Source organism: Strix uralensis, chromosome 38 (assembly GCF_047716275.1).
Source record: "Strix uralensis isolate ZFMK-TIS-50842 chromosome 38, bStrUra1, whole genome shotgun sequence".
NCBI lineage: Eukaryota > Metazoa > Chordata > Aves > Strigiformes > Strigidae > Strix > Strix uralensis.
Genome location: NC_134009.1, coordinates 795,366 through 820,605, shown reverse-complemented (window position 1 = coordinate 820,605; position 25,240 = coordinate 795,366). Strand labels below are relative to the sequence as shown.

Here is a 25,240-nt window from a genome sequence, read left to right as displayed (position 1 = left end):
CCATCCGGAATGGTCTGTGTGTCCCCCCCATCACCCCGCGGAATGGTTTCTCCCGCCCCCCCCCTCTCCCCCCCGCCGCCGTGGTCTCTCCCGCCGCCGCCCCGCCCCCGCCGTTGGTTTCCGCGCGAATCCGCCGCCCGGTCCCGCCGCTCCCGCCGCCGCCGCCGCCCCGATGCCGGCCCGGGCCGCCCCGCTGCCCCCGGCCCCGCTGCCCGCCGAGCTGCGCCGACGGTGAGTCCCGGCAGCGCCCCGACCCCCCCCGACCCGACCCCGACTCAACCGGGCTCGGCGCTGCCCGGCCCCGCACCGCACCCCTCCGACACCGCACCCGCCCCCGGCCGGCACTGACAGCCCCCCCGGCACCGCACCCCCCCGGAACGGCACTGACAACCCCCCCGGCACCCCACTGCACCGCACCCCCCCCGGAACGGCACCCCACTGCGTGACAGCCCCCCCAGGCGCTGCACCCCCCCGCTGCACTGCACCCCTCCGGCACTGCCCCCCACTGCACTGCCCCCCGCCCCCCCCCCGGCACTGACAAGCCCCCCCCTGCCATGGCACCCCCCGGAACTGCTCTGACAGTCCCTCTGGCACCCCCCTGCACTGCACCCCCCCACCCCGGCACTGACAGCCACCCCCTCCCCCCCGCACTGCACCCCCTGGCACGGCACTGACAGCTCCCCTGGGACCCCCCAGGCACGACACTGACACCCCCCAGCAGTGCCCCCCCCGGGCACTGCCCCCCACTGCACTGCCAGGCCCCTGCCTTTGCACTGGATCCCCACCCCCCCTCCCTTGCAGCATTGCAGTGCCCTGCACTGCGCTGCCCTGGCACCCCCCCGGGACTGCCCTGACTCCCCCACAACTGCGCTGACACCCCCCTGGCACTGCACTGCCCTGTCACCCCCAGGGGTGCCCTGCTCCACCCCCCCCCCCCCCCCGGCACTGCCCTGACAGCCACCCACCATTGCAGTGCCCTGCCCTGCCCTGACACCCCCCTGGCAGCCCCCTAGGACTGCCCTGGCCCCCCCCGGCAGTGCACTGTACTGCTCTGGACCCCCCAGCACTGCACTGGCACCCCCCTGGCACTGCACTGCACGGCCCTGACACCCCCAGGACCGCACTGACACCCCCCTAGCATTGCAGTGCCATGCCCTGGCCACCTCCACCCCCCCGGCGCTGCACTGGCGCCCCCCAGCATTGCAGTGCACTTGCACCCCCCAATATTGCACTGCCCCGACCCCCGCCTCTGCGGAGCTGGGAGCCCAGGGCTGCACTGACAGCCCCCTCCCCCAGCACTGCACTGTCCCAACACCCCCCCAAGCATTGCAGTGACACCCCCCCTCAAGTTTTGTACCCCCCTGCAGTGTGGGGAGCCCAGCACTGCCCTGTGCCCCCTCTTTTGCAGTGCTATGCACAGCCCCCCCCATGCAGTGCACTGCACCCCCCCGCACTGCATCACTGCCCAGCCGTGCACTGCAATCCCCTGCACCCCCCCTGCAGTGCCCTGAACCCCCAGCCCTGCACTGCACAGACCCCTGCTCTTCCCCCTGCCTCTCGTTGACCCCCCAACACTGTGTTGCCCCCCCCAGGCAGTGTCCTGACCCCCCCAGTGCAGTGCACTGATCCTCCACACATTGCCCAGACCCCCCTGCACCACCCTGCCCCCCCTCTACGCTCACCCAGCCCCCCAACACTGCACCCCACCGAGCCCCCACCGTGGCTCACCAACGCACCACACCGGGGGATCCCCCCAGCCCCCCCGCAGACCCTCTGCCTCACGGGACAGCCCTGACCCCTGGCTGGAGCCGGGGGGGCTCCCTGGGGGGGGCCGTCGGGGTGCTCCTGCCCCACGCCCAGGCCCCACGTGGCGGTGGGGACGCCTGGCCTTGCCCCCGTGCGGCTTTGTCCCCTGCGCTGCCGCTCAGGGCAGGGAGCGAAAGAGGCACCCCCCTGGGGTGGGGGGGACCCTGAGTGGCCCCCCACTTTTCTCCAGGGTTTGCGGGGGGGGGCGGCACAGAAACCCCTTCCTGGGTGGGTGTGTGCGGGGGGGAAGCAAGGCGCAGCGGGGACCTTTCCTTCCATTGGCACGGGGGGTTTCGAGCTGTCCCCCCTTTTTGCTCCGGAGGGATCCGGCACCGTCCCCCCGCTGCGTGTGTGTCGTGCCCCCCCCGGCTCTCACCCCGCCGCCGGCAGCGGGGAGGGCACATGGAGGGGTTGGCGTTTCCTGCGCCGTATTCCCCGCCGGCTATTGTCCCTTCCGCTCGCCTCCCGGCATCCCCTGGCCGGCGGGAAGGGGGGGGCCCCGCGCTCGCCGGCTGCCGCCGAGCCGTTCCCCGGTTTGGCTACCCCTCTTCCGGTGCGGCGGCCGCGCGGCACAGCCTTGGCGCGCCCCGACCTTTCCCCGTCCGCCGTTTGGTCTCCGCCGGAGCTCCGGCTGCATGGCCGTTCTCAAACCCAGGTGCCGGGATGGGATTTATGGCCCTCCTGGTTTTTTGGGGAGGGTGGCGGCGGCAGTGGGGACCCCCCCTTTCCCTCCCCGTTGGCGCTGGCTCGAAGGAAGCGCTGGCGGCGTGGGGGCAGGAAGCCGAAAAAGCGGGCGGCCGGAGGTGAGATGGGAGCGAACGGAGCCGGTGCCGGACACGCCGGCAGCACCGGAGAGATCCCATCGCCTGTCCCAGAAGATGGAAACGTTCCTGGGGGGCGGCCGCATGGCCCCGGTCCGGTGGCTGGGCTCCCTGTTTCGGCGGGAGAGCTGCGGTGAAGCGGGGAGGGGGAGCGCCAGGGTCGTGCCGAGTCCCTCCCGGCAGCGGGGACGGGGTTTCCTCCTCACCGTGCCCTCACCGCGGGGCCGGGGGCTGTTCCCCGCTGCGCAGGGGCAGCGCCGGCCGCTTCCCCCCACCCTCCGTCACCGCTTTGTGCCGCCGGCGCCGTGGGAAGATGACACGTGGCTTCTCCCCGGTGGCTTTTTTGCTGTCTCCACGCTGGGGTAGGGCATGGGTGGGCACCAAGCTCCCGCCGCTCTCTCGGGGGGTCCCTTGGGCACCAGCATCCCGTTACCGGCCCCCCTTTATCCCCCGCCTGGGAGCCGAGCGTCCCTCCTGCTCCGAGGGAGTTTGGCCCCCCTGCCGGGCGCCGCTCCTTCACCTGGTGCCGCCTCTGGAGCCGTCAAGGCAGTTTCGGGGTCTGTCCCGGTCGCCCCGGCCCATCGGTGTCCCCCGTAACCTCGTCACTGACCCCCAACGCTCTTCCCTTGCAGGCTGCAGGACTTGGAGAGGGATGAAGACGCCCTGAGCGAGAAGGTGAGTGTCCCTGGGGCACTCGGAGCTGCATTTCCACCCGCCCTCGGCTCCGATTTGGGTGCCGCCATCCCGCGCCGTCGCCACCGGGCCAGCAGCGGGTGCTGCCATCGGGCTCGGGGCGCAGCCGTGGGAGTCGTGGGGCTCCTGGATGCTTGGCACGGATGTGACTGGTGCCGACTGCGATTCCTCGGTGCTCCCGAGCCGCTTGTTTCTGCGGTGTAGCGAGGATGGGGCGTGGGGGGGGGGGTGGGGGAGTCCAGAGCCCCCCGGTGTGGGGGCGGGGACGGGGACAGTGTGGCAGGCTGGCCGAGTGAGACCTCCGTGTCTCCCTTGCTGGCCCCAGCTCCCTGGACCCGGTGAGGTCGTAGTCCCGGTGTCGGCGCTGTCCGTTGTCATATGGAAACCGCCGTCACCTCATATCAGGAGGGTCCCCGTGAGCTTGGGTGAGCGGCACCCGCATTTGGAGCGACCGGCGGTTCGGCGCAGCCCGACCGCCTCTGGAGACGCCGCTCCGCCGAGCCCCGCGGGGAGCGTCCCCGCCGCCCGCCCCACGCCGTCCCCTCCGTCCCCGCAGGAGTGCGTCCGGGAGAAGCTGAGCCTCATCCACGGCTTCCTCCAAGCCGATGTCCAGAACCAGTTGAGCGAGCTGGAAGCCAAACTCCGCTGCGAGGAGCTGTCGGAGGTGAGAGCCCAGATTTTCTCAGGGGGGTGTTGGGTTGCGTTGGCTCCTCGGCAGAGCCGGGTGCTTCACCCGATGCCCTTTTCTCCCAGGAGAGGTACCTGGCCAAGGTGAAAGCCCTCCTGCACCAAGAGCTGTCGGCGGAGAATGGAGACGCGGCGCCACTGCTGCGGGCGTCCAACGGCTGCTCCAAAAACGGCGCCTACGGGAGCGACGAGGACTCGGAGCGAGCGGGACCCGATGGGGAAGAAGACAGCGCGATGGAGATGGAGGAAGCAGCGACCTCTTCCTCCTCTTCCTCGCTCCCCACGCCACGGGCGCGCAAGGCCAGGAGGAGCCGATCCAACGGGGAGAGCAAAAGTAATGGTGGCACCAGGCGCGACTTGGTTTTCCATCCTTTTTACCGACACGCTTAAATAATTTCTGACTGTTAAAGACCAAGCGGGAGCATAATGATTCCTGGAGGGATTGAGAGCAGAGATTCCCCCCACCTCGGGAAGGGTTTTGGGGTCTCCTTGCCTTGTTCCAGGATGGTGGGGGGGTGGGGAGAGGGATCTTGCGTCGCCCACGGTGGTCGTGGCCCCGTTGGGGTGTTTTGGGCGGGGTGGGGCAGCGGGGCCCCATCGTTCCCGCGATCCCTCGTTATCTCCCCGACAGAGTCTCCCGCCAGTTCCCGGGTCACCCGCAGCTCTGGCCGGCAGCCGACCATCCTGAGCATGTTCTCCAAAGGGTCAGTACGGCGGCTGGCCTGGGACCTGCCCCTCCGTTACTGCCTCCCCCAGGAGCCTTCGCCCTCTTCTTCCTCCCTCTGCCATCCGGGGCTGAGTGGGAACCCCAAAACTTGTGGTTCCCAAGAAAACTGGCCTTGGGGACCTGCTGGTGTCGGGAGAGCCCCTCGCCCCCCCCGCAAATCCTCCTGGTGTCAGAGCTTGGGGTTGATCCATTGTGGTTAAAAACTGGCAGGTCCAACAAACGGAAATCGGAGGAGGTGAACGGGGAGGTGAAGCCGGAGGTGATGATGAGTGTGGAGAAGGAGGAAGAGGAGCTGGAGGAGAAGGTGTGTGCCAGTGCCGCTGGCGTGCCGCCGCGCCGGGCGTTGTCCCGGAGGGTGTCGTGCTCTCCAGCCTCCCCTTATACCCCTTCGTTTCTCCCTCAAGGAACAAGATGAGAAAAGGATTAAAATGGAAACCAAAGAAGGGTGAGGAGGAGCGGGGGTGTCCCCTGCTTCGGGCCCGTGGCTGTTCCCCTCCGCCAGGGCCTCGCTAACGTGGGACGACGACGTTACGCTGCTTTGTGTCTTCATCCCTTTGTTTCTTTTTACACCCAGGTTGGAGATAAAAGATGAAATTACTCAGGTTAAAACTACAACACCTGCTAAAGTAAGTTCCTTTTCCTCCATCTTGACATTTTGGTTTTTTTTTTTTTTAATTCTTTTAACTCTTCCAAAGAGTGGGTGGACTTCCCAAAGGGAAAGATAAAGCCATTTCCAGCTCACACAGCTTCCAAAAATCACCCCCTGCCCCAGCCAGGTGGGGAGCAGCACAGTCTGCAGGGGCTTGGGCTGCTGTCGCAGTGAGGCCAGCGGCTGCTCTTTTGCTGCCGGGATGCTCTCAAAACGAGGGTTGTGCTAACGGACGGGCCCGTTTGGGGAGGGAGCTTTGAGCCCTCTGGCATCGAAGCTCACGGGGCGAGAGAAGAGCCGACGCCGTCTCCCCTGTCTTGCAGACCACCCCCCCCAAGTGCGTCGACTGCCGACAGTACCTCGATGATCCCGACCTCAAATTCTTCCAAGGGGATCCTGATGATGCCGTAAGGGATTTAACGCTCCTTCTCTGGGTCTGGGGAGAGCCGGGAGCTCTCGTTAAATTTCCTCCTCTCTCCCTCATGCAGCTGGAGGAGCCGGAGATGCTGACGGATGAGCGCTTGAGCATTTTTGACGCTAATGAAGATGGTTTTGAGAGCTACGAGGACCTGCCGCAGCACAAAGTCACCTCTTTTAGGTGAGATCTGGGGAAAGCAGGCTCTAAAAACCTGCTGAGTTTGCAAACCCCGCGGGGCAACGCCTCAAACTGCTGCCTCCGTCCCTCGCCAGCGTCTACGACAAGCGAGGTCACTTGTGCCCCTTTGACACCGGCCTGATCGAGAGGAACATCGAGCTGTACTTCAGCGGTGCCGTGAAGCCCATCTACGATGATAACCCTTGTCTGGACGGTGAGTTGGGCGCGGAGGAGCCTCAAGGGCCGTTTGTCACCTTAAATTTCAGCTCGACGCCACGTGCAGAACGAACTCGGATCCGGGTGGGAATTTGCCATCCGCAGCCGCCCGGTTTTGTTGGGGCAGCAAAGACTGAAATTTGTGTTTTCTCGCTTTCAGGTGGGGTGAGAGCCAAGAAGTTGGGACCCATAAATGCCTGGTGGATCACAGGGTTCGACGGAGGGGAGAAAGCTTTGATCGGCTTCACCACGGGTGAGCGAGGACGGGGGGAGGTTGGGCTCGGGGAGCGCCTGGCTTGGGATTTCAGTCTCTGCTGCGTGTCCGGCTGGTGAAGGAGCTTGATTTGGGTTCATGGACTTTGCCATCGCTGGGAACTTGCACCAATGAGCACGTGGTGGGGTGGAGGATGGTGCCGAAGCTCGGGGCTGGGTTTATTTAGCTCAGCAGCACCCAGGTTTATGTTAAATGTGTATAAACCCTGCGGAGCTCATGGCTGATGGCAGTGCCCTGAGGCTGGCAGAGCTGGGAGGAGGGAGGTGGCTGGAGGAGGGGATCCGTCCTCCGGTCCCTCCTCCGCAGGAAGCCGTGACAGGGATGGGTCAGGGTCACTCTCAGGGGGCAGTTTTCTCTTTGCTCTTGACCTTTTGGCCCCTGCTGCAGGGCTCTGGTGCTTTCTTACTCTACACCCCGGGCTTTTTGGAGAGGTTTGTGGTGAGAAAGGTCCTGGAGGAACGCCCAGTCCTGGCCTGCCCTTGGCTCTGCGTCCCCACTGGCTTCTTCACTTTCCAGCCAAACTGGGGGAAGAAGCTGATATTTGGGGGTTTAAAAGCTTTTTCCCTTCACTGTTTCTGCCAGGAGCCCTTCCAGTAACCTGGTGATAGCAGAGGCCTCAACTCTCCTGGGCAACAGCAAATGCAGTTTGTAGTGACAGAAAAAAAACCAGCCCTGGATTGTCTTTGCTTTTTCATTAGCTAACAGGAAAAATAAAAGGCCGGCACACAGGCAGTGTGCCCCTGCCCCACCTCGCGTCCCCACTCCCCCTCGCTTTGCGGGGACGGCTGGGTGGCCGTGGGTCCCACTCGCCGTCGAGCTACCCTGCACGCAGAGGTCTCGGTGCTGCAGCGGCGTGGACGGGCTGGTCTTCCCCTCCCCAGGACCTGCTCTCTACAGCCCGTCCTTAAATTCCCCGGTGTTTAACCGCCCGCCGCCATCTCTCTGCCGCAGCCTTTGCGGATTACATCCTGATGGAGCCCAGCGAGGAGTACGCTCCCATCTTCGCCCTCATGCAAGAGAAGATTTACATGAGTAAAATCGTCGTCGAGTTCCTGCAGAACAACTGCGACGTCAGCTACGAGGATCTGCTCAACAAAATCGAGGTGAAAAGCCGATGGCAGCGGCATCCGGGGGTGGGTGTTGCTCTGTCGCCCATTCCATAACCGACCCCCCCCACCCCAACTCCTCACAGACCACCGTACCTCCCGCGGGGCTGAACTTCAACCGCTTCACAGAGGACTCGCTCCTGCGACACGCCCAGTTCGTGGTGGAGCAGGTGGAGAGCTACGACGAAGCCGGGGACAGCGACGAACCCCCCGTCCTCATCACGCCCTGCATGAGGGACTTGATCAAGCTGGCTGGAGTCACCCTGGGGAAGAGGTGAGCCCCGCGTCATCCCCCCGCCTGTAGATGCTCTTTTTGGGGGGCACTTGGCTTCACAGCATCCCAGGAGGAGCCCAGTGGGTTGGTCCCAATCGGCGTTGCACAGGGGGATCCTTCCGGAAAACCCTTTTCCTTGTTCCCAGCTGGGTTGAGCTGAGGGTTTAGGCTCAGTGGCATGAGCAGCACTGGGCGATTGGTGTAAAAATCCCCCCAAAACTGGGCAAACCCTCTGTCTGGTGCTGCCCCGAGGGAAGCAGGGTGCTGGGGTGTGTCCCCAGAGCCTAGCTTTGCTCTTTGTCCTGCCATCACATCCCCTGCGGCCCTTGTGACAGCCACAGCATGTACCGGGGTGTCTGTTGTGGGGAGAGGGAATCCCACCGTGGTCCTCGGCTGTTGGGTGCCCTGGGGAGAGCTCTGTGCCCTGGGGACCCTCGGCAGGTGCCGGGCTGTTCGTTGGGGCTGTAGCTGTAGGTGATACGAGGCCCGGAGTCCTCTCTCACCGCTGTCACCTTGGTCACAGGCGAGCTGTCAGGCGGCAGGCCATCCGGCACCCCACCAAAATAGACAAGGACAAGGGTCCCACCAAAGCCACCACCACCAAGCTGGTGTACCTCATCTTCGACACCTTCTTCTCGGAGCAGATTGAGAAGGACGAGAAGGAAGATGACAAGGAGAATGCCATGAAGCGCCGGCGCTGCGGCGTCTGCGAGGTAACGGGGTGGGGGGGCTGGCATGGAGCCAAAGTGACCTGATTTTTTTCCCCCCCACCTCATTCTCTTCATCCTTGGCTCCTTCTGGGTTGCTCCCTTGGGGCAGGGGAGCCGTTTCCAGAGGCCACCAAGCTCCCTTCGGTCCTCATCCCTCCTGCCTGGGGGGTGTCTCTGCCACGTAAGCCCGTGCTGAGCCTGTCCCCTCTCCCTGTGCCAGGTCTGCCAGCAGCCCGAGTGCGGGAAGTGCAAAGCTTGCCAGAACATGGTGAAGTTTGGGGGCAGCGGGCGGAGTAAGCAGGCTTGTTTGCAGAGGAGGTGGGTCTCCCCCCGGGCAGCGATGCCTCCTGCCAATGTCCTCCCCGTTTCCGGAGAGAGGGGACGTCGTCCCCGCACATGCCCTGCTGCAGTGACAGTCCCCGTGTCCCCAGGTGTCCCAACCTGGCTGTGCGGGAAGCCGATGAGGACGAGGAGGTGGATGACAACATCCCCGAGATGCCATCGCCCAAGAAGATGCTGCAGGGCCGGAAGAAGAAGCAGAACAAGAGCCGTATCTCCTGGGTGGGGGAGCCCGTCAAGGTGAGGCTGCTCCCCTCCCGCTGGGGCTGCGGGGGAGGCGGCCGCCTCACTCGCCGGGGCGCAGGGATTTAACGGGGCTCTCCGCTGTCGCCACGCTTTGGCAGAGTGATGGGAAGAAGGACTACTACCAGAGGGTCTGCATTGACTCGGAGACGCTGGAGGTGGGAGATTGTGTCTCTGTCAGCCCTGACGATCCCACCAAGCCGCTGTACCTCGCCAGGTCGGTGCCGTGGCGCTGAAGGGGCCGAGGCTCTGCTCCCGGGGTGGATGTGTGTGGGGACGGCTGTCGCTCCCAATTAGAGAGCACTAATTGCTTGGCCGTGCTGCTGCTTGAGGGCTCTCCAGCTCTGGCACGGCTCGGAGCAGCTCAGCCCTTTCTGGGCACCCCATAACCGTGGCTCCTTCCCCCTCAGGGTGACAGCCATGTGGGAGGACAGCAGTGGCCAGATGTTCCACGCGCACTGGTTCTGCCCCGGCTCGGACACCGTCCTGGGGGCCACCTCTGACCCCCTGGAGCTGTTTTTGGTGGATGAGTGCGAGGACATGCAGCTCTCCTACATCCACGGCAAGGTCAAAGTCATCTACAAGGCGCCCTCGGAGAACTGGTCCATGGAGGTGGGTGACAACCCTGCACACCGTGGCGCTGCCGGGTCCGGCACAGCCAGCAGCACCGCTCCCTGTGAACCCTCTCTCCTAGCAGGGCGGGCTGGACACGGAGATCAAGATGGTGGAAGACGACGGGAGAACTTATTTTTATCAGATGTGGTACGACCAGGAGTATGCTCGGTTTGAGTCCCCGCCGAAAACTCAGCCCACGGAAGACAACAAATACAAGTGAGCGTGCGTGGGCAGAGGCTCTCAGGCTCCGCTCTGCCCAAAATGGGCAGCAGGAGCCTCTCGGCTCCCGGCAGCACCGCAGGCAGCCTCGGCAGGGTCCCCATCACCGCGCTCTGCTGTCCCCCTTTCCCGCAGGTTCTGCATGAGCTGCACACGCCTGGACGAGGTCAGGCACAAGGAGATCCCCAAAGTGGCCGAGCCCCTGGAGGAAGGGGACGGAAAGATGTTCTACGCTGTGGCCACCAAGAACGGAGTGCAGTACAGGGTGGGAGATGGCGTCTACCTCCTGCCAGAAGCCTTTTCCTTCAGGTTGGTGCTGGCAGGGGGCTGTAAGCACTTCAGGATGCTCTTTGGTCCAGCTTTTGGTAGCAGAGGACGTAGTCTCTGGCGGGGGGAATCCCTCCGGTAAACGAAGCAACTATCACCCTCATTTCCAAAAGCTTAGCTTAGAGATAAAGGTGCCTCTAACCCCAGTTTCACCTCCTGTGATTAAACAGAGCAACTTCTCTCTGCTCAGACAATCCCAGCGGCTGAGCTGCCGTGTTTTGGCAATCGGAATCCTTTGGTGCGTCGCTTTTGCTTCAAAAGAGCGAGTCTGGGTAGATGAAAGGTGAAACAAGACCCTGCCTGCAGCCAGTAATTACGGGAGGAGAAACAGCAAACCTCTTTGGGAAGAGGGCTGCGGCAGCAGTGTGTCAGCACCTCGGTTTGCAGTCCTGCACGGTTTATGTGACGGCCTGGATGTAAAATGCTGGTGCAGCGGAGCAGGAGGTTTGGTGCCAGTGCTGCCACGGTGGTTTGGTGCCCTATGCCAAGGAGAGAAGAGGAGGAGCAGGCAGGCTAGGCAGCGATGAAGAGGAGGAGCAGGCAGGCTAGGCAGCGATGTGGCAGGAGGATGCTCTGTGCTGCTAGAGTTGTTTTTGGGGGGAAAGGGGTGCCCCAACCTCTTTCCCCCCCTTCTCCCCAGCATGAAACCCGCCAGCCCGGCCAAGCGCCCCAAAAAGGAGGCGGTGGACGAGGAGCTGCACCCGGAGCACTACCGCAAGTACTCGGAGTACATCAAGGGCAGCAACCTGGATGCTCCGGACCCTTATCGCGTGGGCCGCATCAAAGAGATCTTCTGCAACATCCGCAGCAATGGCAAACCCAACGAGGCCGACATCAAGCTGCGCATCTGCAAGTTTTACAGGTGAGTGGCGCTGCTGGGGTCTGCATTACAGGGGTGCAGAGCCCCCCCCACAGCGGGCTGCAGGGCTCACCTGGGCGCTCGGGTGCTGGGAAAAGCTCTGCCCCATCAGCAAAAGGTTGTGCCGGAGCTGGGTGCTTCGAGCACCGACTGCAGGGGCTCGCTGCCAGCGCTGGGCCGTGGCACCGGTGCTGTCCCGGGGCAGGGGTGTGTGCCCGGACATTTGCAGGCTCTTATTCACCCCCCCACCCCACGGGGGGATGTGTGCGAAGAGCCTTGGCAACGGGAGAGGAACGTGCTGACGCTCAGTCTCTGTGTTTTGAGCCTGACAGCTCTGCTCACTTTCAGTCTATTTGCCTTTAAATTAATTTACCAGCTCTGGTTGCTAATTCCTCCTCCCTCTTCTAAGAAAACCCCCCAAAAACCTCCAATTTGGTACAAAACAAATCATCCCTTTGGTGCTCTGCCCAGGCCATGCCAGCGAGCAGGCGCACCTGGAGGAAACAAACCCTCGTGTCTCTGGGGAGACAGAGCGGTGTGAGCGCCGGAGGCTGGACGGGGGTGAGGATTTTGCCAAAAACATTTCCTCAATTCGGGCGGTTTTGTCTCTGCAGGCCCGAAAACACGCACAAGTCCATGAAAGCCAGCTACCACGCAGACATCAACCTCCTGTACTGGAGCGACGAGGAGACGACGGTGGACTTCCGCGCCGTGCAGGGCCGTTGCACGGTGGTGTACGGGGAGGATCTGACAGAGAGCATCCAGGACTACTCCGCCGGCGGGCTCGACCGCTTTTACTTCTTGGAGGTGAGGGAGCCGCCGTTCGAGGGGTCTGGCCTGTCCCTGGGGGTGTTGAGCCCCCGGGATCGAGTCTTGGTTGCAAAGGAAGCTTTGATCTGAGCGTCACCAGGAGCTGGCCGGAGCCAAGGGGCCAAATTCGGACCCTCGGGTGGCCGCCCAGCTCCCTGAGGCAAAGGAGAGGGAGGTGAGGGACCCCCTGCGGCCTTCAGCACTTGCGCCTCTGTCTGCCCTTTGGTTTCGCAGCTCCCATGGGGTGTTGGCAATGCCTTGGCTGTTCCTGAGCTAGAAAAGCTCTCTGTATTCAAGCGTTCTGAACCCTTTCTCATCCCCAGGCTTACAACGCAAAAAGCAAGAGCTTTGAAGATCCTCCCAACCACGCTCGGAGCTCTGGCAATAAAGGGAAGGGGAAGGGGAAAGGGAAGGGTAAGTCTGCTTGAGGGGAGAGGTCTCGGGTGGGTGAACCGGTTCGCGTTGTCTGTTCCATGTTGCTGAGCAAAAACCTGCAGCTGAGCTAAAAGCTGCTGCTGACCAGATGTTTCTCTGCTCTCCTCCTTGCTCTGATGCTCTGGCAGCGATGTGGTTTTAAGGCACCTAATCTCTTTGAAAAGAAAAACCAAAAAACAAAACCTCGCAGCGACAGCACCTGGTCCTGCAGAGATCTCAAAGCCTTTCGCTTGCCAACCCGCTGCCAGGGGCTGGCTGCTCTGTAGCAAAGGGCTTTGTACCGCGCTCCCAACACGGGGAGCTGCCCGCGAGGTATCGCTGCGCCCCTCTGACCCCCAGAAACTCTGGTGCGCCCGTAGGCTGTTGGCTGGAAAGGGATCGCACGGAGAGGGGGGGAAAAGACGGGAGGCTTCCCTTCCAAATGCAAGGGCGTATTCTGGCAGCGGCAGCGAAACAATTAAGGGGCAGAAAAGGTGCTTGAAGCTGATGTTTTAACTGCTGTGGAGGAGGGGGAGAAGAATTTGCCTTGTAAGCACTAAAAGGAGGAAATGACTTTGCCTTTTGATGTGAGTGGGGCTCTGTTCGTAGGCAAAGGCAAAGGGAAGTCATCGGTGAGCTGCGAGCAGAGCGAGCAGGAGCCGCCTGAGCTGAAGGTCCCCAAGCTGCGGACCCTGGATGTCTTCTCTGGCTGCGGAGGGTTGTCCGAGGGCTTTCACCAGGCAGGTGAGCGGCGGTGGGGTGACAGTGGAGCGGGGACAGCGGTGGGGGGACGGCGGAGCCCGTGGGGTGACGGGCATCGGCGCTGGCTGCTCGGTTCCTCCGAGCCGGCGGTTGTGTTGGGCACGTGCCGGATCAGGGGCTGCGAGCGGGCGCTCTGCTCCTCCGCGCAGGCTCAGGATCCTCCGCTTTGTCTCCCCAGGTGTGTCGGAGACGCTCTGGGCCATTGAGATGTGGGAACCGGCCGCCCAGGCTTTCCGGCTGAACAACCCCGGCACTACCGTCTTCACGGAGGATTGCAACGTCCTGCTGAAGCTGGTCATGTCGGGCGAGAAGACCAACTCGCTGGGGCAGAAGCTGCCGCAGAAGGGGGACGTGGAGATGCTGTGCGGTGGTCCCCCGTGCCAGGGCTTCAGCGGCATGAACCGCTTCAACTCCCGCACCTACTCCAAGTTCAAGAACTCCCTGGTGGTCTCGTTCCTCAGGTGAGCAGGGGAGGGGGTGAGGAGCTGTGGTGGGGTGCGGACTCCCACCTCAAACGTTGCTCTGTCCTTGCTCCCGTGTCTCTCTCCCTCCTCGCAGCTACTGCGACTACTACAGACCACGGTTCTTCCTTCTGGAGAACGTCAGGAACTTTGTGTCCTTCAAGCGTTCCATGGTGCTAAAACTCACCTTGCGCTGCCTTGTCCGCATGGGTTACCAGTGCACCTTTGGGGTCCTACAGGTAGGGTTTGGGTGACCCCAGGGTGGTTAACCAGGGTGAAAACCCTCCTCTCACCCAGCTCTGCCGTGGTCCATCCCCTCCGAAGGAGCACTTGGCTGCGTTGCTCCTTGGCTTCCCTGGGTGGTTTGGGGGACATTCCCAGCTCTTCGAGGGTTCCAGCCCCTTCAGCAGTTGTCTCCTTCCCAGGCTGGCCAGTACGGCGTGGCCCAGACGCGGCGGAGAGCCATTGTCCTTGCCGCGGCTCCCGGCGAGAAGCTGCCCATGTTCCCCGAGCCTTTGCACGTGTTCGCGCCCCGTGCCTGTCAGCTGAGTGTTGTGGTGGACGACAAGAAGTTTGTTAGCAATATCACCCGGTGAGCCTTTGGAGCCATGCCGGGGCTGGCGAGGGCGAAGTCTCGGCTGCTCACAGCTCCCTCCTTCCCCACGCAGGACGTATTCCGGCCCCTTCCGCACCATCACTGTGCGGGACACCATGTCCGACCTGCCGGAGGTCAGGAACGGTGCCTCCGCCTTGGAGATCTCCTACAACGGCGAGCCCCAGTCCTGGTTCCAGCGGCAGATCCGGGGCTCTCAGTATCAGCCCATCCTCAGGGACCACATCTGCAAGGTGCGGATGCCGCGGTCTGGATGGGGGGGGTGAGAGGGACTATCCCTGAGCCCTCACTGGTTAATGTCCCCAAAGACGAGGCTGGCGGAGCTGCCGGGACTGGTCCCTCTCCCCCAGCCTTCTCCAGAGAGAGGACCGGGGTGGCCGGTGTCCCTCTGCGTCCCCTGCCCTGCTGCCAGTGACAGTGGGCTCGCCATTGGCAGGACATGAGTGCCCTGGTTGCAGCCCGGATGAGACACATCCCCTTGGCCCCCGGTTCCGATTGGCGTGACCTGCCCAACATCGAGGTGCGGCTGTCGGATGGCACGACCACGCGCAAGCTGCGGTACACGCACCACGAGAAGAAAAACGGCCGCAGCAGCTCCGGGGCGCTGCGGGGGGTCTGCTCCTGCGCCGAAGGTAGGTGCTGGCTTCCCAAAAATGGCCGTGGCTGCCCGTCCGCGCCCCACCCTCACCATCGCCATCTTTCCAGGCAAGCCTTGTGACCCCGCCGACCGGCAATTCAACACCCTCATCCCCTGGTGCCTGCCCCATACCGGCAACCGGCACAACCACTGGGCTGGGCTCTACGGGCGCCTGGAGTGGGACGGCTTCTTCAGCACCACCGTCACCAACCCTGAGCCCATGGGCAAGCAGGTGGGTGCTGCCGGATCCCTCCTCTCCACCGGGAAGGGTGGGCGTTACCCAATGGCCGCCGCAGTCCCAACCGTTGGCTTTATTTGCTGCCGTAGGGGCGGGTGCTGCACCCCGAGCAGCACCGGGTGGTGAGTGTGAGGGAGTGCGCCCGCTCCCAGGGCTTCCCCGATACCTACCGCCTCTTCGGGAACATCCTCGACAAGCACAGACAGGTGAGTGCCGGCCACTTGCCGGTGGCGAACCCCTCACCGGCGCCATCCTCTCGCTGGCAGCATGGCGGAACCGGCGCCCAGCGTAACCCTCCCTCTGTCGCAGGTCGGTAACGCAGTGCCTCCTCCTCTAGCCAAAGCCATCGGGCTGGAGATCAAGTCGTGTGTGTTGGCGAAGCTGAGAGAAGACACGGCGGGTAGGTGCTGCGCCGGGAGCCACCGCCGCCCCCTGCCTCGCGCCGTGGGCAGAGGGGTTGGATACACCCTCCCTGAGAGGGGTCCTGCCTTAGGTCTGGGGGATGTGGGGGCCCATCCTGCCCCCTCGGCATTGGGGTACAGGGGCGTCACCCCCTTTCTCTCTCCCCCTTTCTCTCTCCCCAGAGACCAGTGCCCCGGAGAAGATGGAGACCATGGAAACCGCCGACTGACGCGCGGCCTCTCCTCCGGCACCAGGACTCCCAAACATGCACTGATTTATTTTAGCCTTTTTTTTTTTTAATTTTATTTTGGTTATTTTGGTTTTTTTGGTTTCTTGTTTTGTTTTTTTTTCGTTTTTTTGTTTTTTTTTTTTTTTTTAATTCCCTGCCCGTGGGGACCCGCTGTGGCCTGTCCCCACTGCTCGTGTCTGTCTCCCGGCTGCCCTCCGCCACTGTCTGTGATGGTCAAACTCCACTACCGCCCCGGGACCCCGACCCGGCCCCGGCAGCGCCCTGTGGGACCCCCGGTCCTGGCCCTGCCCTGGGACCCGCTCCCTGTTTTTACGCCGCATTGTATTGAAAATAATCGGCCGCTTTGTATAAGTGGGAATTGATACTTTATGTAGTTTTTATATGTTGTAATATTTCTTCAAATAAATCTCTCCTATAAATTATAACCCCCTGGCTTCCCCTCGCTACTTTGGGCCTCGCCTAGGCCTCGGCCCCGCGGGGGCCACTGAAGTGTTGCTTAGCAACCGCCTCCCGGCATGCAGCGCGGCCCGCTTTGCCCCGCCCCTTCCGCCTCGCTCCCCGCAGGAAGTGGCGCAGCGCCGCCGGAAGTGTGGCGCCTCCTTCCGGTCGCTGTGCGTGAGGGCGGTGGGAGCGCGATGCCGACCGGCGACTACGAGTGAGAGGACGGCGGCGGGGATGGGTCTGGCGGGGGGGTCCCGGGGACCGGGACGGGGCTTGGCCCAGGGAGCGGGGCCGCGGGGTGAGCTGGGCCGGGGCCGGAGCCGGAGCGTGGGGCCTGGCGGGCCTCAGGGGGGCTTCGGGCGGGACTGTGGATGTGAGGGCTGAGGGGAAGGGGGCAGCGGCGGTGCTGCGGCCCGAGCGCGGCAGGAACGGTGAGGGGGAGCTTCAGGGTGGCCGGGGCCCGGTGGGAAGGGGACAGCGGCCTGGCTGGGGCGGGGGCTGAAGGAAGAGCAGGACCCCCGAGCGAAGGGACTGGCGCGGGACAGCGGGTCTAAGGCTCTGCTCTCTCCGCAGCTCAAAGCCCAGCTGGGCCGACCAGGTGGAAGAGGAGGGTGGAGAGGACGGTGAGTGTCCCCTGCCGCAGGCCGCTTCCCTTCCCCTTTCTCTCTGCTGCTCCTCCTGCTGGTAACTGGGGAATTTTTCTGGTGAGAAAGAACAGCTGCTGTTCCTAAAACAGCCCAGAGACACACCCCGCTCCTTGTCCAGGGCTCAAAACAGGCTCCTCTCTGAGGCCGATCCTTGTGAGCAGAGCGTGCCTGACTGAGATGAGGAGCAGGACCCCTCTCCCCATCCTTGCCCCACCCATTTCTGCAGCTGAGGAAGCCCAAGGGCTTGGAGCAGCTGAGATTTCTTGGCCCTTTGGCTTTTTTCTGTGCTCGGAGGAGAGAGTAGGGCAGATCCTCCCTGCGGGGAGAGGCTGTGCCAGGGTGTGGAGCCTCTGCCCCCTCTGCTGGGCTCACCCCGAGCAAGGGGGTGACTTTCTCCCTTCTCTCCCCGCAGACAAATGCATCACCAGTGAGCTGCTGAAGGACATCCCCCTGCCCGGGGTGCTGGGGAGCAGCCTCAGCGCTGAGGCCGAGCTGCTGAAGGGAGGTGAGAGCCGGACAAGAGGCCGAGGGGCTGTTTTCCTGTCACCTCCCCCCCATTGCACACTGTCCCACTGTCCCCCCTCCCTGCAGGCCCACTCCCCTCCCCGAAAGAGCTCATCAACGGGAACATCAAAACCATCACGGAGTATCGTGAGGAGGAGGATGGGCGCAAGGTGAAGGTAAGCAGCGTGTCCCGGGCCGCCATTTTGGCTTCTCCCCGCTGCCGAGCTCCTCTTCTCCCCTCCCAGAGCCCTTGGTTCTGCCCCGGCGCGGAGGCTGATCCCTGCCTGCGTGGTCAGGCAGCGACGTGGCAGCAGGGATGTCCCATCAGAGCCCTGATTCGGCTCTGCTGCTTCGGGCAACCCCAAACTTGGCACATGTGGGGTGGAGGCATGTCTGCTGTCCCTCCTCCTGCAGCGATAGGGATTTTTTTCCACTTTTACAGATCATCCGCACTTTCCGCATCGAAACCAGGAAGGCCTCCAAGGCGGTGGCCCGTCGGAAGGTGAGTGTCTCCAGTGGGAAGAGGGAGGGAGGGAGGGAAATCTATGTCCCAGCAGGAGCTGCTTCGTCTCCCAGCCCTTCTCAATCTCCCAACAACCCCTCGGTGGAGAGCGTTTCCCTTCCTGCTCTGTGTTTAGTGATTTGCTGGGGACGTGCTGAGTGGGACCCCCCATTTCCCTTCCCCGTTTTTCTTCCCAGAACTGGAAGAAATTTGGCAACTCAGAGTTTGACGCTCCCGGACCGAATGTGGCCACCACCACTGTGAGCGACGATGTTTTTATGACCTTCATCACCAGCAAGGAGGTGGGTCAGGCACGGGGGGAGCCCCCGGGCTGGTGGGGAGCCCCCGGTGAGGCTGTACCTGGGTGCGTGGTGGGTCCCACAGGACTCAGAAGTCTCCCTGTCTCCCAGGACCTGAACTGCCAGGAGGAGGAGGATCCCATGAACAAGCTGAAGGGGCAGAAGATCGTCTCGTGCCGTATCTGCAAGGGCGATCACTGGACGACCCGCTGTCCCTACAAGGACACCCTGGGGCCGATGCAGAAGGAGTTGGCTGAGCAGTTGGGGCTGTCCACAGGCGAGAAGGAGAAGCTGCCTGGAGGTATGGCCCCCCATTAACTTGAGGGATAGGGCGGGGCAGCGGGGGTGGCTGGCTGTCTGCCCGTGCTTGCAGGCAGCCTCACCTCCTGCCTGTGGCCTTTCCTGCCCCCAGAGCCGGAGCCGGTGCAGGCTCAGCAGAGCAAGACGGGCAAGTATGTCCCCCCCAGCCTGCGAGATGGAGCCAGCCGCCGCGGGGAGTCCATGCAGCCCAACCGCAGGGGTAAGTCCAGGCCTGTCCTTGGGGTGCAGGCGCCTCCCCAGGGCCGTGTACGGCACATGCCAGCTCTGGCCGTGGTCCCGCCAGCGGCCTTGACCTTCCTCATCCTCCCCATCTCCTCAGCTGATGACAATGCCACCATCCGTGTCACCAACCTGTCCGAGGACACGCGTGAGACTGATCTCCAGGAGCTATTCCGGCCCTTCGGCTCCATCTCCAGGATCTATTTAGCCAAGGACAAGACCACTGGGCAGTCCAAGGTGGGCACGGAGGGATTTTCCCCTTTAGGGGGGCTGAGGAGGAGACACCCCCCCCCACTTCCTTTCACCCTTTCGCTTTCCTCCCACCCCAGGGTTTCGCCTTCATCAGCTTCCACCGCCGGGAGGATGCAGCCCGGGCGATTGCAGGGGTCTCCGGATTTGGCTACGACCACCTGATCCTCAACGTGGAATGGGCCAAGTAAGTGCTGGGGGGGGTGGCTCGGAGGATTGGGGGGTGCGCCTGTGGCCGCCCTGCTCCTTACCACACTCTTTCCCTCCTCCACAGACCTTCCACCAACTGAATCTGGTGCTGCACCAGATTGCAGCGAGAGCGGTTGGCCCTTCTAAATAAAGACACACGGTCTGGTATGCACCAAGGTGTGGATTTGGGGTGTTGGGGGGTTCACCAGGGAGGGAGCAGCCCCATCCCTGTCCCCACACTGTCCCTGTCACCGTGCTGTGGCTGTCCCCACCTCACCCCTGCCCCAGGCATGCAGTGGGGCTGGCAGCACCCGAGCCAGTGACGTGGCCAAGGGCACGGCGCTGCCGTTCCTCATTTCTTTAGGCTCGTTCCCAGCTTTTCAGTTAGAAAAGGGGGATCTCAACCAAAAAAAGGTGCGACACGAGGGTGTGCTTGCAATTTCAGCTTTAAACCTGCTTCTCCCACTTTGCTGCCGCCCTTCCTGGGAGGGAAATGTGTGCCCAAGGGCCACAACAAGCCCCATACTGGCTGCGCCAGCCCCCATGGGCCACTCCAGAGAGCTCTTAAGTTGCCGGCCGCAGCTCCACGGGCTCAGCCTGCTCCTCTGTGGCAGCGCCCGTGGCGTGGCAGCTCCATGTGCTGTCTCCAGATCACAGGTGGCAATGCCACGGGTTGAGGTTATGGAAGAGGTGGTGGGAGAGGTAGCAAAAGGCATAAGGAGCGGCTCCCACCCCCGCCAACATTCCCACCTTCCACTTTTCTGAGTGGCTGAGGGGAGGATTATGGAAAATGGCACGGATAATGGTGGCAAGCAGGAAGAGCAGCCCACTGTAGGGATAAAACCTGTGGGGCCACGCTCCCCAAACCCTCCGCTTCTTAAAAAGAAAAAAGAAGTGGGTGCTGAGAGGAGGATATTGCAGGGACTGAGCTGGGTGGCCATTCTGGGGTCCCCCCGGTTTGGTGGGCGCAGGCAGCAGAGGCAGAGCATGGCCATGAGGTGTGGCTGCTGGCAAACAGCTGTGCAGGGAAGGAGCAAGGGGTGCTGAGCCCTGTGCCAGGACCGAGGTTTTGTGGTCCTGTTGGGGATAGAATGTGTCCCCCTGTCTGTCATCCCCCCTCTTGCCTGGTTTCTGGGGTGCAGGCAGCACCCCCAGAGTGCAGGCAGGGGTCTGTGCTCCCACCGTCCACACCAGCTTCCCTCCCCTCTCTCCCTCCTCAGTGGCAGTCCCGGGGCCACCTCAGGGTGATGTCCTGCCCCATTTTGGGGACAGTGGGGGGCAAGAGGCTGGTGGGGGTCAGGGGGGGCTGCAGGAGCATTTCCTCTTTGGGCAGCACCCAGTCTGGCAGCTGCCTTCTGCCCTGACCAGGGAGGGGAAGGAGCTGCCCGCTCTGCCTGACCACGGCTGGGTGGCACAAAAAATGGGCACCCTGGGCGGGGGGGATGCCCTTAGGGCGCAGGGACCCCCCCACTTTCTACCCCCAGCACAGCCACAGGCAGTCGTTCCAAGCAGTGTATTGCCCAGGAGCAGGAATGGGGTCCAGGGGGGTCCCCATTTGCTCTTCCCCCTCAGTTTTGGCACGTGACCGGCGGCTGGAGCCTCAGCGCTTCCCCTTCTTGGCACGTCCGGGCCGCCGGAAAATCATCTTCCCCTTTGCCAGCAGCTTCCCTCGCCCCTTGGGCCTGGAGGCTCCCTCCCGGGCTTGGCGCTCGGTTCCTCGGGGCGCTTTTCGGCCGGTCACCACCTTCCTGGCCCCGCCACGGTGCCGCGGGTCCCTTGGTGCCGCATCTCCCTTCCGCCGCTTCCCCGGCGCCGGGGGCCGAGGGCTGGGGGTGGCGGGATGCTCCGGCCGGTTGTGCCGTCGACGTTTCCGTAGTGGGGCAGCACCTGAGGAGCTTCGTTTCCTCTTGTTGGTGCGGTCGGGGAACAGATCTTTGGGGGGGGGGGAAATAGCCAAAAAAAAAAAAAGGGGGTGTGTGTCAGCGAAAAAGGGGGAACAGGGGCGCAGCATCGAGGCTGACAGTGTGTCAGTGCGTTTACTTTGAACCGAAATCACGGGGAGTTCAAGGTTTTTGCGTCATCAGCCACTACCGGCAGGAGGGGGCGGAGGGGCTGGGGCCCGGCCCCCCCCAAACTCACCTTTATCCGGCTCCTCGCCCACCTCCTCCCGGTAATACTCGGCGTCGTCCTCGTCCGACTGCTCGGCCGCGTCCGGCTGCTCCGGCACACCCGGATCCTCGGCGTCGCTGTCGCCGTCCTGCTGCCGTTTCCTCCGGATCCCCGCCAGGCTCTTCTCCCTGCGGTGCCGCCGTGGGGTGAGCCGCTGCCGGACCCCGGTGCTGCCGGACCCCGGCGCTGCCCTCACCTGTGAGCCTCACGCTGCCGCCGCTTGCGCTCCACGTCCGCCTCCTGCTTCTGCCGCCGCTCCGCCTTCAGCCGCAGCTTCGCCTCCTTCCGCGCCAGGATCTCCTTCACCTCCGCCTCCATTTTGTGGACTTAAAGAAAACCAAAACACACGGAGAAGGGGGTGAGACGCCCCAAATCGAGCCCCCGTGCTGGCAGCTTACCGGGAACAGCCAGCCCAGTGATTTGTGGCACTTACTGAAGCTGTGGTAGAGCACGTTGCCCTGCGCCAGGCCCTCCTCCACCTTGATGAGCTGCAGAGTCATGCGGGGTCCGATCTGCAGGAACAGGGGGGATGTGCAGAGCCCCCCGTCAGGCTCAGTGGCACCCCCGGGGCGATGGCGACCGCGGTGTCACCGCCGTCACGGACCTCGGTGAGGCGCACGGCGCTCTGCTGGGCCTTCATGTTGCCTCGGCCGGCGTACGCCTGCGGCAGCTCCAGGATGTTGTGGGTCCCGTCTTGCTCAGCCTCGCTCTCCGAGAGGTTTATATCCCTGCCGGGGGAGGGGAGGGCATTTGGGGAGGGGCTGGAAGGTGCCTTGGGGAGCCTCATCCTCCCCCAGTGCCCCCCACGCACTTCACCAGCAGCTCACTGATGTCTTCCAGGCGGCTCATGTTGGGGAACTTCTCCTGCAGCAGCCGCTTCAGGCCTTTGCTCACGCCTACGGGCACGACCTTCACGCTGCTGCGAGGAGGATGAGGAGGAGGAAGAGGTCAGCGCTGGGACACGGGGTGCAGGGACCCCACCCCCAAATCAGGGGTGTGACACTTACTAATGCCTGAAATCGAGGAGCTGCGTCTCTGTGTTGTAGGTGATGAGCAAACACCTCTTGATGCTGTTGAGATTGACCTGTGGGAGGAGGAGGAGGAGAAAGAGGAGGAGGAGAGAAGGAGAAAGAGGAGGAGAGAAGGAGAAAGAGGAGGAGAGAAGGAGAGAGTTCAGCTGGAAGGGACCTGCAGTGACCGTCTAGTCCAAGTGCCTGAGCAGCGCGGGGCTGCCCAGAAGTTCAAGGGTGGCACTGAGGGCACTAAGGTCCAGGTGTCCATCTGCCTCCAACCCTGACAGGCTCGGGGCAGCCGCCCCCTCCCCGGGAAGCCCATCCCAGGGTTCAACCACCCTCCTGGGACAGAAACGCTCCTCGTGTGCAGCCTGAGCCTCCCCTGGCGCAGCTCTGACCCCCTCCCGCCTGTCCTGGCACGGTAGCGGAGCACCTGCTCGAGTGGAGGCTGTCCCTGCTCGCGGGGGGTGCAACCAGATGATTTTTAAGGTCCCTCCCAACCAAAACCGTCCTTTGATTCCATGAGAAGAGCTCAGCACCAACTCCTGAGCCTGCTGCCCCCAGCTCCCTTTCTCCATCCCCTCTGCTCCCAATTTACGCTTGCGCCTGGCGTTTCTCCAGCCCAGGTGCAGAATCTGGCATTTAGACTAAATTTCATCCCGTTAATCATTGCCCAACGCTCCGATCTATCCCTCCCAGTTTGGTGTTCAACGCCCGCGTCACTGATAAATATATTGGATAGAACCGGCCCTAAAATTGAACCCTGAGGAACAGAGGAGGCAGGATGGGGGATGAGCCCCCCCCCCAGCAATGTGGGGACAGACTCCCCCCGCCCCCCAGCTCACCCTGTGGACGTTGATGGAGGGGAACATGTTCTGGAACATGCTGGCCATCAGCTTGATGTGGATCTGCTGGAGACCGAAATTGCTGAGGACCAGCAGCGGGTGGTGGGTGAATTGCTGCTCGTGCATGCGGTGCCGCTTGAGGGACGAGACCACGTCCTTGATCAGCGAGTACTGGAGGGGGAGGGGGGACACAGAGAGAGGATGAGGAGGGGGCCAGACGCTGCCCCTTGTGCTGAGGGCTGGGGGGCTCCTGCCAGCACCCACCTGCATCACCTTGAACGTCAGTGTCGGGCCGCCGGGCAGCCGGAAAAGCTTCTGGAGAGGGAAGGGGGAAGAGAAATGGTGCTCAGCAGCTGGGGGGGGGCACTGCTGGCCATGCTGCTCCCCCCCGCCAGCACAGACACATCAGTGCGTTTACTTTGGATAGAATCACAGCGTGAACTCAACAGGGTTTTGTCATCATCTGCGTCTGCCAAAGGGAGTGGGAACTCCCCCAAAAAGCGCCAGCCCCGCCGTGTGAGGCGGCGAGGGGGAGCGCAGTCGCTGTGGAGGGGCCCCCCCAGCACCCCAAAGGCCGTGGAGGTGGCGGGGGGAGGATCACGCTACTCACAAAATTGATGCTGGAGGTTGATTTACTGAAGACCAAGAAATGTGTCACCCCCAGGGGCCCGGCCACCGCCACAAAATCCTTCAGCGAGTTGTTTTTCCGCACCTGCGGCACAACACAGCCAAACCCTTGAGCCCCCCCTGCGCCAAACCAGCTCCACTTCAGCCCGGGGACGGGCAGGATTCGGCCCCCGCCCCAGGCAGAGGCTCATTTGTGTGTGTCCACCCCCCTCCCCGAGCAAACCTTGAGGGCTCTGGCCGTGTAGGGCTCCATCACCTTCCTCACATCGGTGACGAGCTGCCGCACGCTCTTGCCGACGCGGCCGCGGGGGAAGACGAAGGAGTGGGGGACGGTGCCGAATTCCTGCTGGGCGTGTTGCAGCGCTGCTGCCCGCTCCTTCTTCTGGTTCTTGCTCTGCAGGAGGGTGGGGGGACACACGGGCAAGGCTTGGGGGGGGGGGGGTGGTGCTGCGAGGATGGGCAGCCCCTCCTCATCCCTTCCTGCCCCCCAGGAGGGCCCGAGCCCAGGATACCCGGGCCCCCCTGTGTCCCCCCCAGCCCCCCGGGAGGGCCCAAACCCCTGTTCGCTGATGCAACCGGGCCCCCCCGTCCCCTCTTTCCCCCCACCCGTCTCCTCCTTCCCCCTCCCGTCCCCTCTTTCCCCCCCCCCCCGGAAGGTCTGAGACCCCCCATCCCTGGGACAACCAACTTCCCCCCCTATCCCCTCCTGCCCCCCCGGGAGGGCCTGAGCCGCCGATCCCCGGGACAGCCGGGCACCCCCCGCCCCCTTTTTCTGCCGCCCTGGGGAAGGTCTGAGCCCTCCCTCATCCCCTCCTGACACCCCGGGAGGGCCCGATCCCGGGTACAGCTGGGCCCCGCTGTCCCCTCCAACCACCCCGGTGGGCCCGAGGCCCCGTTCCCCGATACAGCCAGGCCCTCCCTTGGCCCCCCCTCTGTCCCCTCCCCCGTCCCTCCGGGAGGGCCCGATCCCCGGGACAGCCGGGTCCTTTCCTGCCCCCCCGGGAGGGCCCGATCCCCCGGACAGCCGGCCTTCCCCCGTCCCCTCTTTCCCGCCCCCCGGGAAAGCCTGAGTCCCTCCCCCGCCATCCCGGGAAGGCCCGATCCCGGGGACAGCCGGGCGCCCCCCGTCCCCTCCTGCCCCCCCGGGAGGGCCCGATCCTGGGGACAGCCGGGCGCCCCCCGTCCCCTCCTGCCCCCCCGGGAGGGACCGATCCCGGGGACAGCCGGCCCCCGTCCCGTCCCCTCCAGCCCCCCGGGAGGCCCCGGTGGGACTAGACCGCTGCCGCGCTCCAGGGCCGCCCCGACTCCCGCTCCCCCGGCCCGTACTTTGCTCGGCCGCCCCATCCCGCTGCCGCCGCCGCCACCATGCGGCCACGGGCACTTCCGGCGCGCGCCCCGGTACTTCCTGTTCGTCACTTCCGGCCGCGCCGCGGCTCCGCCTTCCGCCCGCCGTTGCCATGGTTACGAG

At 63.7% G+C, this 25,240-nt stretch overlaps 3 protein-coding genes across 5 annotated transcripts; 2 read left to right on the top strand and 1 right to left on the bottom strand.

Annotated features, from left to right (window-relative positions):
* The first annotated feature begins 116 nt into the window (after positions 1-116).
* On the top strand, positions 117-16,172 carry DNMT1 (DNA methyltransferase 1). Of its 3 annotated transcripts, none has more exons than XM_074854619.1 (34): positions 117-231; positions 3,260-3,302; positions 3,877-3,984; positions 4,074-4,341; positions 4,639-4,711; positions 4,945-5,038; positions 5,139-5,179; positions 5,309-5,360; positions 5,707-5,790; positions 5,872-5,981; positions 6,074-6,192; positions 6,355-6,447; positions 7,420-7,571; positions 7,661-7,848; positions 8,372-8,561; positions 8,779-8,876; positions 8,990-9,137; positions 9,242-9,357; positions 9,551-9,752; positions 9,838-9,971; positions 10,110-10,283; positions 10,942-11,163; positions 11,775-11,967; positions 12,294-12,384; positions 12,994-13,128; positions 13,325-13,607; positions 13,705-13,846; positions 14,033-14,199; positions 14,276-14,453; positions 14,657-14,852; positions 14,926-15,089; positions 15,185-15,301; positions 15,405-15,495; positions 15,680-16,172. In XM_074854619.1, exons 1-34 carry the CDS (start codon positions 173-175, stop codon positions 15,724-15,726), a joined length of 4,572 nt encoding a protein of 1,523 aa, XP_074710720.1. In that variant the 5' UTR covers positions 117-172; the 3' UTR covers positions 15,727-16,172. The 3 variants fall into 3 exon arrangements, with proteins under 3 accessions (XP_074710720.1, XP_074710721.1, XP_074710719.1); XM_074854620.1 differs by having other exon boundaries at positions 9,835-9,971; positions 15,433-15,495; XM_074854618.1 differs by having other exon boundaries at positions 9,835-9,971.
* A 124-nt stretch (positions 16,173-16,296) lies between these two features.
* Positions 16,297-19,290, top strand: EIF3G (eukaryotic translation initiation factor 3 subunit G). The gene is made up of 11 exons (XM_074854754.1): positions 16,297-16,402; positions 16,762-16,811; positions 17,248-17,340; positions 17,427-17,515; positions 17,782-17,841; positions 18,039-18,143; positions 18,252-18,441; positions 18,553-18,660; positions 18,781-18,917; positions 19,010-19,116; positions 19,204-19,290. Exons 1-11 carry the CDS (start codon positions 16,383-16,385, stop codon positions 19,217-19,219), a joined length of 975 nt encoding a protein of 324 aa, XP_074710855.1. The 5' UTR covers positions 16,297-16,382; the 3' UTR covers positions 19,220-19,290.
* A 1,326-nt stretch (positions 19,291-20,616) lies between these two features.
* Positions 20,617-25,173, bottom strand: PPAN (peter pan homolog). Its single transcript, XM_074854712.1, has 12 exons — positions 25,099-25,173; positions 23,996-24,166; positions 23,756-23,857; positions 23,410-23,460; positions 23,146-23,316; positions 22,295-22,371; positions 22,099-22,206; positions 21,892-22,015; positions 21,721-21,799; positions 21,484-21,613; positions 21,258-21,415; positions 20,617-21,050 (listed from the first exon to the last, which is right to left on the bottom strand). The coding sequence occupies exons 1-12, from the start codon at positions 25,114-25,116 to the stop codon at positions 20,719-20,721; spliced, it is 1,521 nt and encodes a 506-aa protein (XP_074710813.1). The 5' UTR covers positions 25,117-25,173; the 3' UTR covers positions 20,617-20,718.
* Positions 25,174-25,240: the final 67 nt, after the last annotated feature.

Bases quoted from the DNA above. Each gene is read 5' to 3' on its own strand.
- DNMT1 (XM_074854618.1), top strand. From the start codon at position 173: ATGCCGGCCCGGGCCGCCCCGCTGCCCCCGGCCCCGCTGCCCGCCGAG. The intron at 4,342-4,638 runs GTAATGGTGGCA...TCTCCCCGACAG, and splicing joins ATCCAACGGGGAGAGCAAAA to AGTCTCCCGCCAGTTCCCGG. The intron at 15,302-15,404 runs GTGAGTGCCGGC...CCTCTGTCGCAG, and splicing joins TCCTCGACAAGCACAGACAG to GTCGGTAACGCAGTGCCTCC.
- EIF3G (XM_074854754.1), top strand. From the start codon at position 16,383: ATGCCGACCGGCGACTACGA. The intron at 16,403-16,761 runs GTGAGAGGACGG...CTCTCTCCGCAG, and splicing joins ATGCCGACCGGCGACTACGA to CTCAAAGCCCAGCTGGGCCG. The intron at 17,341-17,426 runs GTGAGAGCCGGA...CCCTCCCTGCAG, and splicing joins GGCCGAGCTGCTGAAGGGAG to GCCCACTCCCCTCCCCGAAA.
- PPAN (XM_074854712.1), bottom strand. The intron at 23,461-23,755 runs GTGAGTAGCGTG...TTCCCTCTCCAG, and splicing joins CAACCTCCAGCATCAATTTT to AAGCTTTTCCGGCTGCCCGG. The intron at 22,372-23,145 runs GTGAGCTGGGGG...CTCCTCCCACAG, and splicing joins CCTCCATCAACGTCCACAGG to GTCAATCTCAACAGCATCAA.